At 52.8% G+C, this 18,199-nt stretch overlaps 2 protein-coding genes across 5 annotated transcripts in view; one reads left to right on the top strand and one right to left on the bottom strand.

Annotated features, from left to right (window-relative positions):
• Window positions 1-18,199, top strand: part of PRMT7 (protein arginine methyltransferase 7) — a 53,076-nt gene that overhangs the window by 33,734 nt on the left and 1,143 nt on the right. For 2 of the 4 annotated variants that reach the window (XM_024733091.1, XM_024733098.1), the window contains exons 9-18: window positions 342-469; window positions 882-1,017; window positions 2,023-2,106; window positions 2,730-2,777; window positions 3,463-3,552; window positions 7,441-7,602; window positions 8,914-8,988; window positions 11,962-12,122; window positions 13,049-13,145; window positions 13,384-13,601. In XM_024733091.1, the coding sequence (XP_024588859.1) occupies window positions 342-469; window positions 882-1,017; window positions 2,023-2,106; window positions 2,730-2,777; window positions 3,463-3,552; window positions 7,441-7,602; window positions 8,914-8,988; window positions 11,962-12,122; window positions 13,049-13,145; window positions 13,384-13,563 (1,161 nt within the window). In that variant the 3' untranslated portion in view covers window positions 13,564-13,601. Of the gene's footprint in view, window positions 1-341; window positions 470-881; window positions 1,018-2,022; window positions 2,107-2,729; window positions 2,778-3,462; window positions 3,553-7,440; window positions 7,603-8,913; window positions 8,989-11,961; window positions 12,123-13,048; window positions 13,146-13,383; window positions 13,602-18,199 lie in introns of those variants that run through there. The other 2 variants (XR_003001549.1, XR_003001548.1) reach the window with 1 other exon arrangement.
• Window positions 13,724-18,199, bottom strand: part of SMPD3 (sphingomyelin phosphodiesterase 3) — an 83,744-nt gene continuing 79,268 nt past the window's right edge. The window contains exons 7-8 of the mRNA XM_024733117.1: window positions 17,890-18,052; window positions 13,724-17,671 (exon numbers count right to left, since the gene is read on the bottom strand). Coding sequence (XP_024588885.1) covers window positions 17,570-17,671; window positions 17,890-18,052 — 265 coding nt within the window. The 3' untranslated portion in view covers window positions 13,724-17,569. The remainder of the gene's footprint in view (window positions 17,672-17,889; window positions 18,053-18,199) is intronic.

The raw sequence follows: 18,199 nt of genomic DNA, 5'->3' as shown, positions 1-18,199 counted from the left end.
CCCCACGCTCACACACACACACACACACACACACACACACACACACACACACACACACACACACGGCAGAGGCTGGAGTCCCCTCCCCTGAGCCCACCTTGAAGACCACTGCCCTAGGCCACATTCTATCCTTCTGAAGCCAGCAGTGTTCCAGCAAGATTTTGAACCTTTAGCCTCTCTGACTTGAGGATTTTCTTCTTTATCTCTTTGGCCATAGTAGCTATCTATAGTTCACACAGTGGTTTCCCTGCAAATTGATTTTTGAATTGGGTTTTGGCCCCCGGATTAGATGCATTGCTCTTGTTGCAGCTTGGTGATAGCTGATTCTCTTCCTGTTTCAGTGGCGGGACCACTGGATGCAGTGTGTGTACTTCCTGCCAGAAGAGGAGCCTGTTGTCCAGGGCTCAGCCCTCTGCCTGGTAGCCCACCACGACGACTACTGTGTGTGGTACAGCCTCCAGAGGACCAGGTGTGCCCCAAGCCTCATTGGGTGGGGCATTAGGCTTGTGACACTGTGCCTTTATATAAATTCCCTGTCCGGACCCTGTACAGGTTTGAGTGGGCACATTTGTATCTGAACAGAATAAGAGCGAAAGTTTGTGACTGGGTATTTCAGTACCTGTTTGTGTGTACTCTGAAGAGGCTGCCCCAGTGGCAGGACCCCCATTTGGAGCAGATATATATGAGAAGCCTTGAATTGGAGGGCCCTCCGACCTCTAATGCCCACTCCACAGCCAGTGCCTAGACTCCTGCCCCCTAGAGGACCATGCGTGTGTCCCCTCTCCATCTCGATTTCCCTGGGGCAGGTCCCTGTGCCGTGCCTTCATGCTCGCTGGTGCCTAGCAGGTCATCACCCTGTGTCTGTTCATTTCCTGGCCCAGCCCCGAAAAGGATGGGAGAGCCCACCCAGCACGCCCTGTGTGTGACTGCCAGGCTCATCTGCTCTGGAACCGGCCTCGGTTTGGAGAGATCAATGATCAGAACAGAACTGATCAATACGTCCAGGCCCTGAGGACGGTAAGTGTCCAGCCCCTTAGGTGGTTGTAGGCCAGGAGGGGTTTGTCCCATGGACCCGACCGAGCTCATTGCTCGCTTATGATTAGCTGGTTTTGTTTTCTGTGCTCCCTTCTCTGTCCATGAGTGGCTTCAGCCGGCTCCTTCTGGGCGGGCATTTGGGCAGAGGCCAGGGAGCTTGTTTCTGGACTACCTGAGGGCTTGTTCTCTGCTCTTCTATGGAAGCCTCTCCCTGGCCCCTGCCTTACCTCTGGACACTTTGCCTTTATGGTCACCAGCAATTCCTTTGTGTGATCCTTGTGGATTCAGCCACCCCATTATTCCTCTCATCTCCTGCTTCCTTTCTAAAATTTTCTAGAATGTAAATTTTGTCATGTAACTCTCCTGAAAGACCTTTGCTCCCTGCTACCTGTAGAAGGGGTCTCTCAGCCTGGGGACCACACACAAGGTTTGGACGGGGGTCTCTGGACCCCTTGGAGTCATATGCAGAAAAATATGTGTGCACGTATGCATATGCATGCATTTTTGGGGGGAGGGAGGGTCCCAACCATCCTAAGTTTCTCTCAGAGGGGTCTGTTGACCCATAAAGGCATTCCTGCTTTGGGGAGTCATTTGACATGCCTACAGCTTTCTGTGCTGTGACCAGGTAGGGAAGAGGCCTGTGGTTGTGGATTGGGAGGTTGCCTCTGATAAACAGGGCAGCCCTTCAGCTGGGCCCTCTAGGATGGCTTGAGGACAGTCTTTCCTGATGGTGGGGAGAGGTGAGGGAGGTGGTTGTGTTGGAGTGGGGGGCTGGTTACCACCTGAGCCTGGGAGGCAGGTATGACTTGTGTGAGGGCATAGGAAGATCCAGCCGGGCTGTGTGGGGGTTGGAGTGAGGAGGAAATCAAAGATTGAATAATCACAGAGTGAGTTAGGGGGTCAGATGGGAAATGTTCCTGTCAGTTTGTCAACAGGAATTTCTTGACATTGTAAGAAAATCTGTGCTGAGGTTGTTCTTTTCTGCAGGTGCTTAAGCCGGACAGTGTCTGCCTGTGCATCAGTGATGGCAGTCTGCTCTCCATACTGGCCCATCACCTTGGGGCAGAGCAGGTACTGGACATGTGCCTTCTACCAGGTTCCTGACGGCCGCTCTTGAGTTCGGGTGTCATGTGGTCTGGGTACATGGTTTTGTGACTAAAGCTCTTTCAAGTGCAGCTGCCACATATGTGGCAGGCATGCTTGTGTTGGTGGCTAAGGGGTTGTTGCCTCGTGTGCGGGCAGGAGTCAGGCTATAGCTGTTGCCCCATCGCCACAGCTCCCGAGTCTGAGTCTGCCACCTCGCTAGGCTCAGCGCAGAATGTTGTACTGTCCCAGGGGGATAATGAGCACAGGTAGAGTTAGTTAGATGTTGTCCTCTGCCTTGGAGTTGCATTTTACTTTTTTTTTTTTTTTTTTGCGGTATGCGGGCCTGTCACTGTTGTGGCCTCTCCCGCTGCGGAGCACAGGCTCCGGACGCGCAGGCTCAGCGGCCATGGCTCATGGGCTCATGGGCCCAGCCGCTCCGCGGCATGTGGGATCTTCCTGGACCGGGGCACGAACCCGTGTTCCCTGCATCGGCAGGCGGACTCTCAACCACTGTGCCACCAGGGAAGCCCTGGAGTTGCATTTTAATCTTTGTTTTCTTTCTCTGTTAAGTGCACCTCCTACAACTAATAGCATGGTATCCTCTTCAGGTATTTACGATAGAGAATTCAGCAGCTTCTCATAGACTGATGAAAAAAGTAAGTGATAATTGTTGTTACTGAAATAATGAGGGGACCTGTGGGGCCTGCCTTCCTGAGTCTGGGATTGATCACTTTGAAGCAGTGCTGGTACCAAGGGAACTGGGAGAAGTGGGAACTGGGAGAAGTAGGAGCTGCCAGTGAAGTTCTTGTGACTCCTGAGTCGAGAGCTGGCCTGGAAGTCTTCTAGGGCTGTCGTTGAATAGCAGTGAGCGTTTAGACTCTACTTTGTTGTGGCTGAAGATGTTTAGGCTTCTCTCCTCACTTCACATAAAATGAAAAAAACTAAAGTCTTTGTGGTGATAGAACTGAATTTGAGATTTGTTTCTGGGGCACCAGCGCCCATGGAGTCACTGCTCACAAACTGACCTGACTGGTTGGTTCTGTGACAGTGTTTCTCCTCCTGGCCAGTGATTCCCTCTCTGAAGGATAACCTACCTCCACCAGAACTACAAGCCTACAGCTAAGTCTTGCCAATGTGCCTGCAAGAGAAATTTCTTTTGCTCTTATGACATTTTGCTCCTCATCTCATCTGAGGTCTGTAGGAGGCCTTTGGATGGGAGAAGTTCTGCAAAGCAGCTGAAAGTGGTGCTCCAGAACTGTTTGGCCAGAGAACTGCACACAGATAAAGGAACTGAGATGTTCTTTTTCTGGACAAAAACAATAGTTTTGTTTTCTCTCTAAGATCTTCAAGGCTAACCACTTGGAAGATAAAATTAATATAATAGAGAAACGGCCTGAATTATTAACACCTGCAGACTTGGAGGGTAAAAAGGTAAGTAGTGAGTGCTCTGCGTTTGCTCTGGACAGCACGGCTCTGAGACAGCCTGACTGCCCCCTTCTCCGGACCTCACTGTGTGTCCCCCAGTCACTCACCAGCTAAGGACTCGCCGCTGTTGAGGATGTGGTGAGGTTTGCAGAGATGCCTGCTGAGCAAATACTTGTGCAGCTCTCAAGTGGCTCATGGCTGCTCCTTCAGCAACAGCAGACGATCTCTGCTAAGAGCGACTTCGGCACATCGTGTCCCCTCCCTTTTCCCTTCACAGCACTGCTGTGCACGCTTCCGCCTCCCATCTGTTCCTCAGTCCCCCGTGTGCCTCCGAAACTGCTCCCGGCCCTCAGTAACCTTGGCTACTAGACACGGTCTCCTTGCCGCTTCATCTCGCTGGCCTCCTGCACCCTCACAACAGGGGCCTCTCCCTCCTCAACATACTTCTCTTTAGGCCCTTAAGAGGCTGCCTTTCCAGGGTTTCCTCTTCTCTTTCTGGCTGCTCCTTCTCAGTCCTTCATCGGTCTCTCTTCCTTCACTTGATCCTTCCCTGCAGGTGTCCTTGGTGCTCTCTCCTTGTCTGTCCTCTCCTCTTCTGTTGCATCTCCTCTCGGGACCATCACATCCCTTCCTATGTGGGAATCGTGGGTGTCCAAGCCGGGTCTTCAAATCTCACATATCCCACAGGCCCTTCAAGCTGGAACCTGTCATCTTTCTTGCCAACATTTTTTTTAACCCCTTTATTGAGATATAATTGACATACCATAAAATTAACCCATTCCAAGTGTACAATTTGAAGATTTTTTAGTAAATATAGAGAATTATATAACTGTCACACTGTCTAGTTTTAGAACTTCCATCACCCAGCCCCTAGCCCCAGGCAGCCGCTGATGTGGTTTCTCTCTCTGTACCTTTGCCTTTTCTTGGCATTTCATGTGAGTGGAATAATACAATATATGGTCTTTTGTGTCAGGCTTATTTCACTGTTCATGGCTGAAAGGTTCATCCATGTTGTAGAATGTGTCAGTATTTTGTTCCTTTTCAATGCTGAGTAGTGTTCCAGGGTATGACTGTGTGATATTTGGTTTACCCATTCACTTGTTGGTGGACATTTGGATTGTTTCCAGTTTTTGACTATTATGAATAATGCTACTGTGAGCATGGGTATGTTAAGTCTTTGTGAGGGTTTGTGTTTTCGGTTCCCTTAGATACCTAGGCTTGGAATTGCTGGGTTGTGTGATATTTTTGTTTAACTTCTTTTTTTGCTGTGCCATATGGCTTGTGGGATATTAGTTCCCTGACCAGGGATTGAACCTGGGCCCTCAGCAGTGAAAGTGCCGAGTCTTAACCACTGGACCGCAGTGGAATTCACTGTTTAACTTTTAAATAAACTATTAAACTGTTGTCCAAAGCGGGTATACCATTTTATATCCCAACCAGTAATGTATGAGGGTTCCAGTTTCTCCATATCTTTACCAACACTTCATATTGTCTCTCTTTTTTTTTTGCGGTACGTGGGCCCCTCACTGTTGTGGCCTCTCCCGTTGCGGAGCACAGGCTCCGGACGCACAGGCTCAGCGGCCATGGCTCACGGGCCTAGCTTCCCCGCGGCATGTGGGATCTTCCCAGACCGGGGCACGAACCCGTGTGCCCTGCATCAGCAGGCGGACTCTCAACCACTGCGCCACCAGGGAAGCCCTCTTTTTTTTTTTTTTTTAGTATAGCCATTTTAGTGGGTGTGTGGTGATGTCTCGTAGTTTTGAGTTGTGTTTGCCTAATGACTAATAATGTTGAACACCTTTTCATGTGCTTATAAGCTATTCTATATCTTGTTTAGTGAAATATCTATTTAAGCCTTTTGCCTGTTTTCCTCCCATGCCTTTTTTTTAAGAACAGCTTTCTTTCTGAGCTATGGTTCATGCAGCAAAGTGTACGGTTCAGTGATTTAGTATATTCATAAGATTATGCGGCCATCACCACAATCAATTTTAGAACATTTCCATCACCCAGAAAGAAACTCCTTGCCCATTAGCAGTCACTCCTTATTTATCCCCAGCCTCCCAGCCCTAGGCAGCCACTAGCCTGTTTTCCTTCTGTAGGGATGTGCCAATTCTGGACATTTCATATAAATGGAATCACGTGACATATAGTCCTTCGTAGGTGGCTTCTTTCAAAGTTCATTCATGTTACAGCATAAATCAATACTTCATTTTCATTTATTTTTGCTGCTGAATAATACTCCACTGTATGGCTGTACCACATTTTATTTGTCCATACTGATGGACATTTATTTATCCATATTGATGGACAGTTTATGGACATTTGGGTGGTTTCTCCTTTTTGGCTCCCATGAAGGATGCTGCTCTGATCATTCGTGTACAAGTTGCTTTTTCTTTCCCTTATAGATGAGGATTAAAAAGATATTTAGGGAATTCCCTGGCGGTCCAATGGTTAGGACTCCACGCTTCCACTGCAGGGGGCATGAGTTCAGTCCCTGGTTGGGGAACTAAGATCCCACAAGCTGCACGGCACGGCCAAAAAAAAAAAAAAGAGAAAGAAAATTTAAATTCTGAAAGCCATTGATATGGTGCACTGGGTAGACTCCAGGTCACTGTTGAGTAGACGTGGTGAGAGTGGGCATTCTTGCCTCAGTATTGGGGGAGCAGGGAATACACAGGGCCAACCCCTTTCTGTTTTCGTTTTTTCCTTCTGCATCTCTTGTCAGCTCAACTAGGAACCCATGTGTCATCTTGGACTGGCCCTGTCCTTGATGCCTGTCTGCTTGGGCCCAGCCCTGGGTGGTCTGGTTCCTCAGCCTCTGCTGTCTGGTTCTCCTCCCTTTGACACAGACTCCCTACTCCTTGCCTGGACTATAGCAGTGCTCGCCCAAGTCATGTCCTGTCCCCAGCTCCACCTGCAGGTAGCCTCCCTACTTCCTACATACTTTGGGGATCTTTCTTTTTTCTTTTTTTTGCCACACTGTGTGGCTTGTGGGATCTCTCAGTTCCCCAGTCAGGGATTGAACGTGGGCCACAGCAGTGAAAGCCCAGAATCCTAACCACTAGGCCACCAGGGAACTCCTGAGGGATCTTTCTAAAGCACATTCCTTCTCATACTAAACCCTGATTAAAGCTTTTCGTGATCCCCTCTTGCCTCCAGGGCAGAGTCCAGTCCCCTTTACCTGTCATCAGCTGCCTTTGGTGACCTGGCTTCTCTCCACCTCTGTGGCCTCACCCTTTCTTTACTGTCCTACCCCACCTGCTCGTCTGACAAGCTCCCAAAAGGGCCTTGCTCTATTTCACACCCCTGCTTTTGCTTCTGCCCATCCCTCTGCCTGTAATCCCTACTCCTTTGCTTTTCTGTCTCCTGTTCATGCATTTATTCATCTAATCAGCAAACCTTCACTGACCATCTGATCTGGGCCAGGTGCTGTGCTGGGAATACTGTGCTGCCACTTCTCTGTCCCTACTTCTGTGGTCTCCGAGCCTGGTGAAGGAGACAGACTAGCGCTGATAGTAAATTGTCATGATAAGGCTTTGAGTAGGGTTTACAGGATGCCATCCTGGAAGCCCTTCCCTATGCTCTTACCTCTAGAGTCTCTCCACGAGCCCCTTCCTTGCTTCTGTCAGAGCTTACTGCACTCTCTGAGGACGGCCCCCAGCCTTGTCTGCTGCCCCTTCCACTCTGCACTCCTGAGGGCAGGGCTCATGTCTGTTTCTCATCTTTGTATCCTCAAGGGCAGGTGCAGACCTTGACATGCTTGTTGACTGACTGACTGACCAAGTGGGTGAGTGAATGAATGAACGAATGTGCCTGTGAAACTTGTAACCTGTCCTTTACTCCTCAGCCGAATCCTTCTGACGCCCTGGTCCTGCTTCTTGCTCTGATCGCCAGGTTTCTCTCCTCCTGGGTGAGCCGTTCTTCACCACCAGCCTGCTTCCGTGGCACAACCTGTACTTCTGGTATGTACGGACTGCTGTGGACAGGCACCTGGCGCCTGGCGCTGTGGTGATGCCCCAGGCTGCCTCGCTGCACATGATGGTCGTGGAGTTCAGGGTAGGCTACCCAGAAGTTTTCGGGCAGGGGATGGGGGGACCTTGTTTTCTTGTAAAGACTTTGGATGCAGATGGAGCAACTAGGGTCTTAATAGTTTGGGCCTCTGTTTTTCTGTGTCATCACACTGCAGGGCTGAATAGAAGAGGCTTGCCTTTGTAAAAATGAAGTAATTTGGCACATGAAATGGAAATGGCTGTGTGTTGTCATTTTACAATTATGGTTTATCAGAATAATTTTAAAATATAAATTAAGAGTTTCAGAAGATAAGCTGTTCAGCTTGCTCTGCTCTTATTAAGAGCTGAGGCTCCAATTCTGTTACCATACCTCACACACAGCCCGCGCCACGCTGGGCTGAGAGGCCTGGCCCCCCCTTCCTATTAGTAAAGTAACTGTTCTGGCAAAAAAAAAAAAAGAGAGCTGAGGCTCCCGTTGTTAAAAGCATTTTGAGATGGGCGAGTCAGCTTCTTTATGCGAGAAAAATTGAAAACCTTCATTTTAATTTTCTCATCAAAGCAGAACCACAGTCACAAAGTCATTTTGGGAAAGGCATTTTTTATTAAAAGGATTTTGAAATGCTTTTAACCTGAAATGTAGCGTGAATGTCGTTTGATATTTCTTTGATAAGAACGGCTTTATCCATTGGTAGCTTAGTGGTTCCATCACTTAATTTTCTGGGCATTTCTTTTGTGTTTTTTATTCACTTGATCAGATTCCATGTAAATTCTGGTTTTCATGGCCAAAGAGGGAATGTGGAGAATGACACTGTTCCTAGGCATACGTCCAAGAGACAGAGAATGCAACGTTGACTGGCCAGAGTGCACCTCTGGTCCCCTCCGGGGATCCTGTCCTCACGCTCTCTTTATAGGCGTAGAGCCTCGAGAACTGGTTGATAGAGCTCTTCCCAATGAACCGGTGTTCAGGATGGACAAGGAGGGAGAGACACTATCCTGGTAGCTCTGGCCGATTGTCCCTCATAGGAGAGGGCTTGGGATCATGGGGGGCTTTACAGGTTTGAGGAACCATCCTGGGTCTTTGGTGTCTCTGGGCCCATTCAACTGTGGGCATTTCTTCCAGGCCTGCGGGAGCAGCAAGATGTGCTTCAGGTTTGGACCTGGGGCAGCCCCCCAGCCTGACCTCACTTAGCCTTCCTGCTCTTGTCACCACACTTCCGTGTGCCTGGGTGGGTGTGGACATCTCTGGGCTGTCCCACAGAGCCCTTGGCGTGCCTGCCCACCCGCCCCCATTGGGTGAGTGTGGATATTGGTGTGCCCTGGCTGGGTGGGTGTCAGTAAGGCTGTGCCTTCCTTACAGGACCTGTGGAGGATCCGGAGCCCCTGTGGTGACTGTGAAGGCTTCAATGTGCACATCATGGATGATATGATTAAGGTAGGCAGGGCCACAGCTCCCACCCACAGTGTTCCACCCACCCACTCCACATGGCCACAGGCTTCTGATGGGGATATGTGGCTTCCATGGAGGGACCTGGGTTGGGCAGTACAGGCAGCATGCAGAGAGCTCCTCTGTTGGGGGCAGCGAGGGCAGGTGTATCTGTTCTACTTGGTTCACCATGAGCATGAACCTGAGAGCCATTGGGTCTCCAAGTCTGGCTGGTATTAGGCCATTCTAGGCCCTGGGCTGTAATCCCTGAATCAGAATTTTGGGTTGGGGCCTGTCCACCACCAGGCCACTGGAACCATTCCTACCAGTGTCAGCAGCTTGTTCTCTTTTCGGACGGTCTCTCTAGAAGGCAATTTTGGCAACCTTCTGAGCCAGCTATTTTCATTCTGGGGACTCCATTCCAGGGGAAAGTGCTAGAGCATGGAGGGGGGTGGGATGTGCAAGGAAGGTCCTGCAGGGTTATTTGTACATCAGTAGGGGATCAAGTCAGCCACCAGGATCTGCATCTCCCAGAACCCAGAGCAGTCATGAAAGTGCCAGCGATATTTGGCTCAGCCAGGATGGATGTGAAGAGTCATGAGCCCCGTTAGAAGGGCAGGGCAGGGAGCACCATCCCATTTTTATGTATTAAGAAAATTCACACGTGTAATAACTATAAATGGAAAGTGACCTTTAAAAATTGTGTACAATATTAATTTTTTAAAAATAATATAATATAAATTTATTTATTTATTTTTGGCTGTGTTGGGTCTTCGTTGCTGCACACGGGCTTTCTCTAGTTGTGGCGAGCGGGGGCGACTCTTTGTTGCAGTGCACGGGCTTCTCGTTGTGGTTGCTTCTCTTATTGCGGAGCACAGGCTCTAGGTGCGTGGGCTTCAGTAGTTGTGGCACATGGGCTCAGTAGTTGTGGCTCGCGGGCTCTAGAATGCGGGTTCTAGAGCGCAGGCTCAGTAGTTGTGGCGCACAGGCTTAGTTGCTCTGCGGCCTGTGGGATCTTCCCAGACCAGGGCTTGAACCCATGTCCCCTGCATTGGCAGGCTGATTCTTAACCAGTGTGCCACCAGGGAAGTCGCCCCGATTTCTTTTTAATTAGAAAAAAATTTGCACATGCAGAGAAAAAGGGGTGGAGCAGTGGACACCAAAATGTTAGTTGTGTGATTAGGAAGTGGTTAATATTTTCCTCATTTTGCTTATCTTTCTGTTTACAATTTTCTACAGTGATTGTGGATTACTTGTGTAAACATATTTTAAGTAAATAAATCCAGTGGACATTTTCAGTTTCCATCTTACCTGCCTCTCCACAGCAGACCACTGACTGTTCGATTCTTCTAGAAACCACTGCACACCCGGGCTCCCCCTGGCCACTTCTCAGGCTCCTTCCCGGATTCCTCCCCTCTTCTCATCCCCTAATGTGTCCTGTGTTCTAGGTCTCCCCCAGGCCCCTGCCCAGACCCCCATAGCTGTCCCCATCTTCTCTCTTTGCTGGCCAGTGTCTGCATCTCTCCTGAGCTCAGACCAAATAGCTAAGAGCTGTGGATTCTCCACTGAGATGACTTCAAGCACTGTGACCTGATGCTTCCAGAATCCATCTTCTCTTTCCCCTCCCTGAGCCTGGCCCCTTCCAGTGCTCCTGTCCTAGACCTGCTGCCACTTCATACCTGCCTGCTGGGCTCAGGGCCCCAGCAACTTCCCGGACAAGTCTTCACCTTCCCTTGCAGTTGGTTGTTGGGTTCCATAACCATCAGGTCCTTTGTGAGCCAGTTTTCTTCCCCCGCTGCTGCTGGTCTGGTCTGGGGCACTTTGATTTCTCGTTGTCTGACCATGTACCCTCCTGCCTCTCCCAGTCAGCCTTCCTCCGCAGGGAGCCCAGGTGAATCTGTAGATCCGAAGTCTGGCCCTGTCTGTCCCCTGCGGGAAAACCCTGTAAGGCTCCCTGAGCCCTTACTCCCACCCCAGCAGTCACCCCGCACTGTTCGGCCCGCTCTGTGCTGCTCTTCGCCCTTTCCCTGCTGGGCTTTGTCCACTCTCCTCTTTGCTGCCAACTTCTGTGTAACCTTCAAGAGGCAGCCTAGAGATCACCCGTCCAGGCAGCTCTCCTGCCCAGCCCTGTTCTCAGCTCGTCAGTGTCCCCCAGGCACTGTGTTCGCTTGTCTTCCAGTTGTCTCCATCTAGACTGGGAGCCTTGTATGGGGGTGATCTGGCAGCTGTAGTGCTCAGAAAGGGTCACTGAATGGGCAAGTGTCCAAATGACAGGTGTTTTCATCAATATAGACAGTTGGTCTTCAAGGTAGCTCGTGAGATGGGCAGTGTCATCCAGTTTTATATTTTATTTTATTTATTTTATTGTATTTTACTTTATTTTTGGCTGGGTTGGGTCTTCGTTGCTGCACGTGGGCTTTCTCTAGTTGCGGCGAGCGGAAGGCTACTCTTGGTTGCGGTGCGCGGGCTTCTCATTGCAGTGGCTTCTCTTGTTGCGGAGCACGCACTCTAGGCATGCGGGCTTCAGTAGTTGTGGCTCGCGGGCTCAGTAGTTGTGGCTTGGTGTCTCTGGGGTGCAGGCTCAGTAGTTGTGGCACATGGGCTTAGTTGCTCCGCGGCATGTGGGGTCTTCCCGGACCAGGAATCGAACCCTGCATTGGCAGGCAGATTCTTAACCACTGCGCCACCAGGGAATTCCCAGTCATCCAGTTTTAAAAGGGAGATAATGAAGCTTAGAGTGACTTACCGAGGAAACGGCTTGTGAATGGTGGCAGGAACAGAAGCCAGCTGGTCGGGCTAGGCACCTGTGGTCTTTTGTGAGGACCCACTGCCCCACGTGACTGTGGCAATTACCCTGAGGGACCAGGGCCGTGGAGGTTAGGGGCCACTGGCATAGATAAACTCTGGAGACGAGGACATGGCCTTGTTCCCTGGCCCCCCGGCTCTGTCTCTGCACACCCCTACCTCCTCTTCCCTTCTCAGCACGCCCTCGACTTCAGGGAGAGCAAGGAGGCCGAGCCCCACCCACTGTGGGAGTACCCGTGCCGCAGCCGCTCGGAGCCCCAGCAGATCCTGACCTTTGATTTTCGGCAGCCGGTCCCCCTGCAGCCTGTCTGTGCTGAGGGTGCCATCGAGCTGAAGAGGTGAGTGTGGTCTCTAAGGTGGGGGTAGTGGGGGTAGTGGCAGGGTTGTTTTCTCATAGTTATTGCCCGAGTGGCTAAGCACTTACTTTGGCCACTTTCATGTGGGTGGGATGGCTGTCCTTGTCTCAGCCTTGCCCTTCCTGAAGTGGCCCTGAGTGTATAGTGGGTCCCCACAGCTTCTGGGTGGGGAGGGCGAGCCAGAGTGGGCTCTCTCAGATCCTCCCACATCTGAGACTCCATTTGAGCTAAGCAGCATGTTAAACACAGCTGCAGAGAAATGTGAATTTGGTTGCTATGGTTACCCAGTGGATCATATTCCTGAACTCTCCTGGGAATTAAAGCAGGTTAGGAATTGGCAGAGGCTGTCGTTGTTATGCATGGTCAGGCCCATCCAGCTCCAGCTCTAGCTCCCTTCATGGGGAGGGGCGGCTTCTTCCCAGAGGAAAAACTTTCTTCTAACTGGGTGGAGGCTGTGAGCCCAGAACCCCTTTGGGCTCCTGTGACAAGGGGGAGGCAGGACAGTTGCCCATCTGTGCCTGCCATCCAGAGTATCTGGGAGAGATCTTCTAGACTTTGATGCCTGGACTCCTCTCTGAGCCTTCTGAGCCAAACCTTTCTGTGACCTCAGGCTGAGGAGGCTGGTCCGGCAGCAAGCTGGCCCTGCCCCAGGGTTACTCTTGAGTATTTGGCCAGGCTGTGGCGAGTGAGTGGGACCTTTGGGTTGTGGCTCTTCTTGCTCAGCATTTTACTGAGTTGCCTTAGTCAGTTGGAGTGTTAGGAGCCTCCTAACTGGGCAGGATGGAAGTGGAAGAGACGAGAGGTTTCTGAAAAGCAGAGGGGAGCCATGACCATGCTTAGCCAGTCTCTCGTGCAGCTGTTTGTTTTTGGCCCAACGTTCCCACCCCCCATCCCACCCTCACCCCCAGGCCTGGGAGGAGCCACGGAGCCGTCCTGTGGATGGAATACCACCTGACCCCGGACAGCACGGTCAGCACCGGCCTCCTGAAGCCTGCGGAGGACAAGGTAGTGCTGTGTGCGCGGGTCCCAGAGTGGGCCGGCCCTGAGAGCAGGTGCCGCCGTGCCACCTGCCTGCGCTCCAGGTGTTCCTGGCATGTTCAGCCAGATGATAACTCCTCAGTGGCCCCAGGTCACCCGGCCCTGAACAGCAGCTTCCCACCACGAGCTGCCTGGGCTGGAGGCTGGCCAGGAGGGTGTTGGGGTGTCAGAAGCCCTCACCGCCTTCTTGCTGCTTCCCCTGCAGGGGTACTGTTGTTGGAACCCCCACTGCAAGCAGGCTGTGTACTTCTTCAACACCACAGTAGACCCCAGAGTGCCACCAGGTGGCCTCCAGACCATCACCTACACCGTGGAGTTCCACCCCCACACTGGAGATGTCACTGTGGATTTCACGCTCTCAGATGCCCTGGACCGTGGGTGCTGACCCTCACTTGTTGAGAAATAAAGTGGCTGAGGGCGCCAGGCTCTGAATGGTGTGGCTTTCTGTGAAGGAAGGTGAAGGCGCCTCTCCTTTCAGGGCCCGGCTCGGCCTCTGGGCTTGGAGGAGACCTCTTCCCTTTTTGTGTTTTTGCTCTGTGGCTCCTTGCTCCAGATGTGGTGGGAAGCGGGGATGGCTTTGGAGCTGAGGAGGGGCCAAGGAGCCCACCCTGCAGTGGTTATGAAGTGCTCAGAAAGCTCCAAGGCTAGAGCGTCCCTCCTGCCCAACCAGGGAGCGGAGCCAGAGGTGACTGGACTGGGCAGCTTGGGCTGCTCTTGGCTATGCAGTGCTGGGGCGGGCATGCTGCTCTCGTGGGAGCTGGCCTAGCCTGGCCTGCACTGGGGACCTTTGAGTCCCACCTGCCTGCTTCAGCTAGGAGGGGCTTCTGGGGGCAGAGTCGCAGACTTATGGCTGGGCCCCAGGCCTTGAAGACCCTGGCAGGGCCAGGCCAAAGACCGAGTTCAGACCCTTTCACTTGCTAAGTAGTGGCACCAGTCCACATTTGTAAGGGTCTGGCCTCCATGTGCAGCACCAGCAGGTGACCAAGACCAGCACCTAGACACCAGGCTGCTTTTCAGAGGATAGGGAGGAGGCTGTCCCAAAGCAGTTCCTCAGAGGCAGACCCAGGAAACCAGCCATCAGAAGGGAGCCAGGAGGTATGGCCCTTTCCCGTGTGCCCCCCTTTTAGCAGAAGGACCTCGTCCCCTAGAAGTCTGGGGCGGATGGGTATGAGTGCAGTCACCCCGACGTTGCCTTGCCAGGGAAGGTCAGAGAGCCCCAAGGAGGCCCTAGCCTTGTTTCTTCCCACACTCAAGGTGCCCTTCTGCTGTTTACTCCCAGTTCCAGGAGTAAGAGAACCCAAGGGGCCTGGTTTCCTGGTGGTTCAGGGCAGACTCAGGCTGTGCCCATCCTGTGGGGAGAGGCAGGAAAGGCAGGCCCCCCACAGTGGTCTCCCCACAGCCCCGCCTGGCCGCCTAGCCCCTTGGAGTCAGAGCAGGGCCCAGCCTAGCTTTTCACTTAAATGAGTGGAGAACACCAGCCTTGAGCCTCACAGTTTTATTTTTTCCTCATTATCCATCCTTTCAGCACCAGTAAAGGAAAAAAAAACACCTCTCATTTCAAAATATTTTATCAGGTGTAAAGATTGTTTTTCTTCTAGGGAAGAATCGTCTGGATATATATTTGATAATGTTCTTACCAAAACCTCAGGTGTGCTTACCATATAAAACCCCTAATGTCCCATGAGGATACAATACAGAAAAAAATACAGAAATTAAAAAAGTCTTTTTTTCTTTTTTAAAACAGTATTTCTAAATCTCAGCAAGTTAATACAATAGTTAAAAAGCATCAAGATTAATATCCATACTTAAAACTCAAGGTGGTCTGGACGAATGAAATGACCGTTTTCTTCCAAAGTTGACCCCTGCCTCCTGCCTTCTCTGGAGGAGGCTGGGCCCGGGGCAGGTGCAGAGCCTTGGGGATTTGGGTGACCCCTGGTCCGTCCTTCCCAGGCCTAGATGCCACAGAAACATCTGAGATATTTCTTTTCTTTCTTTTTTAAAAATCGAAATGGAAAAGTCTGGCTTGTACATAGACCCGGGGGTGCACAGGCTTGATGAAACTCGTGGCTGGGTGATGGCGGCCTCAGTGCTGAGGCCCTGCCAGAGGGCAGTGCGAGGGGAGAGGGGAGCCAGGCCAGCTCTGCTCTGGACTCTAGGCAGGCTGGGCAGAGGCGACCTTGTTAGGACAGGAAATGACTGAGGCACAGGGAGGTATGACTTGCCTAAGGCCGCCCTATGAGTAGGGAGAGAAGCATGGCCCACTGTGCCTTGGCTCCTCCCCAGCTGCCCTGGGAGGCAGGCGGCCCCTCTGAAGGATGAAAGCTGTGCTGGAGTCGCTCTGCTTCAGGAGCCCTGGCCCTGCTTCCGCTTCTGTCCTGGGCACACAGCTGACCCGCAGCCTAGGGGCCTCAGCTCAGGCCCAGACATCTAGGTATCACATCTGCCCCGTTGAGCTCCACCTGTGAACAGATTCCTGGCTGCTCCTGGGATTGGAGACCTCTGACCCAGTGAAGCCTAGCCAGGGCCTCGAGAGCCACAGCTTTGGAGGAGGGGTGCAGCAGAGAGCCCAAGGAGGACTACACCCTAGACGGTGAGCAGCCCCTCCTGGCTTGACTTGGGGGGTGGGACTGGGGGCCTGGCCAGGGAAGTGCTCCAAGCAGTGAGGCCCTCAGCTCAGCTGCTGCCCCAGCCAGGGGCATTCAGACCAACCAGTGCCACTGTGAGTGTGGCTCTCAGGAGTGTCTTACTCCAGTGCAGGCCTGGCCTCTGGCCTTGGCCCCCTCTTGGTCCCTCTTGCAGCTCAGTGGGTGACAAGGCACAGCATCAGCTTATTGGCACCAGGAGGCTCCTGGCAGCATGGTCCTAGTGTGTCCCCAGCCTCGTTGGGCAGAACTGGCCTCGAGCCAGGCGGGCACATTGGTTGGGGCGCTGTGAAGAGGGGAAACCATTGGGAGTTGTCAGTAACAGCTCCCAGAGTCGAAGGGGCCTCGCACCTGGAAGCAGACAAAACCCTCCCTGCGTGACTCTGGGGGGCGTCCCCAGGTGAGTTTAAAAAGGCCAGTGGGCAGAGGCAGTGCTGCCGTGGGATGAGGAGCTGTGGGCTTTACCTGCAGGCTCTGCCATGCTGTGCGCGTGTGCCTGGGGCTGGCCCTGGTCACATGGTGGCAGAGTGGATGCCAGCCAGTATCACTCCCTGCCTGGGGCGAGCAGTGACCATTGGCCTTGCCACCCCCGGCCTGCACGCTGGTGAGGGGACAGGCTGCTCTGTGCCTTGGCTTCCAGCCCCTTTGTCCAGGGCCCCTAGATCGGGTCGCTGTTGAGGATTGGCCTGGGAGGACAGAGCCGCAGCCCCACCCAGAGGCAGGTGGACGGTTCCTGAGCTCAGCCAGCACGTGGATGGGGACAGTCCCCAGGAAAAGATTGGTCCCAAACCAGAAGGGTGTCCGGAGGGGAGACAGGATCAGGCAGAAAGAGGATGTGTTGGTTTTGACAGAAGAGAAGCTACAAATCTATCATTTTCAAAACCAGAAGTTCCCCTCCCCGCTAATGCCGTGAGTTGCCCTTTTTCCTGTAAAAAAGTGATGCTCTTTCCTTGGATTCCCGTCTATGGCTCCATTGCCCAGATTGGAGTCTCCAAGGGAGGCTCCAGGCTCTGCTGTGCCTGTCTTGGGAAGAGCAGCATTCTCCCTCGTGGCTTGCAGACCCTTTAAAGTGAAGGGTTGTTTTTGTTAACTTTTTTGATTTTCTTTAAAATGTAATCGCCCTTGAATGCAAGACCCTGGGGAAGAGCCTGGGCTTGCTGGTAACTGGACACAGCCCTCACGGTCCCTGCTCATGAGCTGTCCAGGCTGGAGGTGGCGAGCCGGCGGCCGTGTGTCCAGGAATGCTTCTTTGGCTGGTTCTGATTGTGTTTGGAGTTTGGCCTTGGGTGAGGCCCGAGTGAGGGGTCTGTGGCTACAGCGTGGCACATGGCATGCGGGCAGTGTGCATGCGAGGGTGCAGGCATGCGAGACAACATGGCAGCAGACAAAAATAATGAACCCTGGACGAAGCTTGAAAAGAGATACAAAGAGTACAGAAACCCGGTTCTCATACTAACCCACGGGTTACAAACTAGGTTGTGCTGTAGATTTGTAGAAAATAACAATTTGAAAGAATGGCACTGGTTGGGCAGCCAGGACTCCCAAGGCCGGCCTGACTCCTGTCCATGGCGAGTGCCCAGAGGTGCTGGGCAGCGCTGGTTCCAGCTCACCCAGGACTGGCTGCAGCTCTCCCAGGCCCCTGCCCGCCTCCCCCAGCACGGGTGGTGCTCGCTGAGGGGACATGGCCAGGGAGGGACTGCGGCTCAGAGGGCTGGCGGAGGCCCTGCTGCTCGTGATGACTTGGCCCATTTATGCCTCCTCCTCCCCCGCAGATACCATCAGTCGCATGGCCACTGGGAGGTGGTCTGTCAGGCCCGACAGCTGGGTGATGAAACTGAATTCTTCCACCTCCTGGGCGGGGGGAGGAGAAACATCCCAGTTAGACCCAAAGGGCATCCTGTAAAGGAGAGGCCTGGCCCAGACCTTCCTGAAGGCAGAGGGGTGGGAGGATCCATGGGCCCCAAAGGCCTCCTGGATGGGCACGTCCCATTTCCAGAGGAGAGCTCAGTGCTGCCAAGGGGTGCAGGGCTAGGGTCCCCTATGCCCAGCCCAGCCCAGCCCAGACTCACGGCCTTCCAGTCTGGGCACAGCCCTTCCTCCCCGTGCAGCATGTAGTCAATGCGTCTGCCGTTGCCCTTCAGCAGCTCTTTGCGTCCCTTCTGGCCTCCCCCGGGGCTCTTGCTGCTGGGGAAGGCGAGGTACTCGCGACGACCTTCCTCGCTCTCCAGGACCCTGCTCACACAGAAGGCACAGGAAGGCAAGGTGAGCCCCGCCCCCGCTGTGGTCCAGGTCCTGAGTGTGGAGCCACGTTCTGCCCGCAAGTCAGACCAAACCCCTGCATTTAAGATCTGTCTTCCCTGTGAGCCCCAAAAGGGACTG

The sequence above is a fragment of the Neophocaena asiaeorientalis genome, unplaced genomic scaffold (genome assembly GCF_003031525.2).
Source record: "Neophocaena asiaeorientalis asiaeorientalis breed wild unplaced genomic scaffold, Neophocaena_asiaeorientalis_V1.1 scaffold90, whole genome shotgun sequence".
Classification (NCBI taxonomy): domain Eukaryota; kingdom Metazoa; phylum Chordata; class Mammalia; order Artiodactyla; family Phocoenidae; genus Neophocaena; species Neophocaena asiaeorientalis.
The sequence above is the reverse complement of the archived record's forward strand: the minus strand, read 5'-3'. Positions and strand labels throughout refer to the sequence as shown.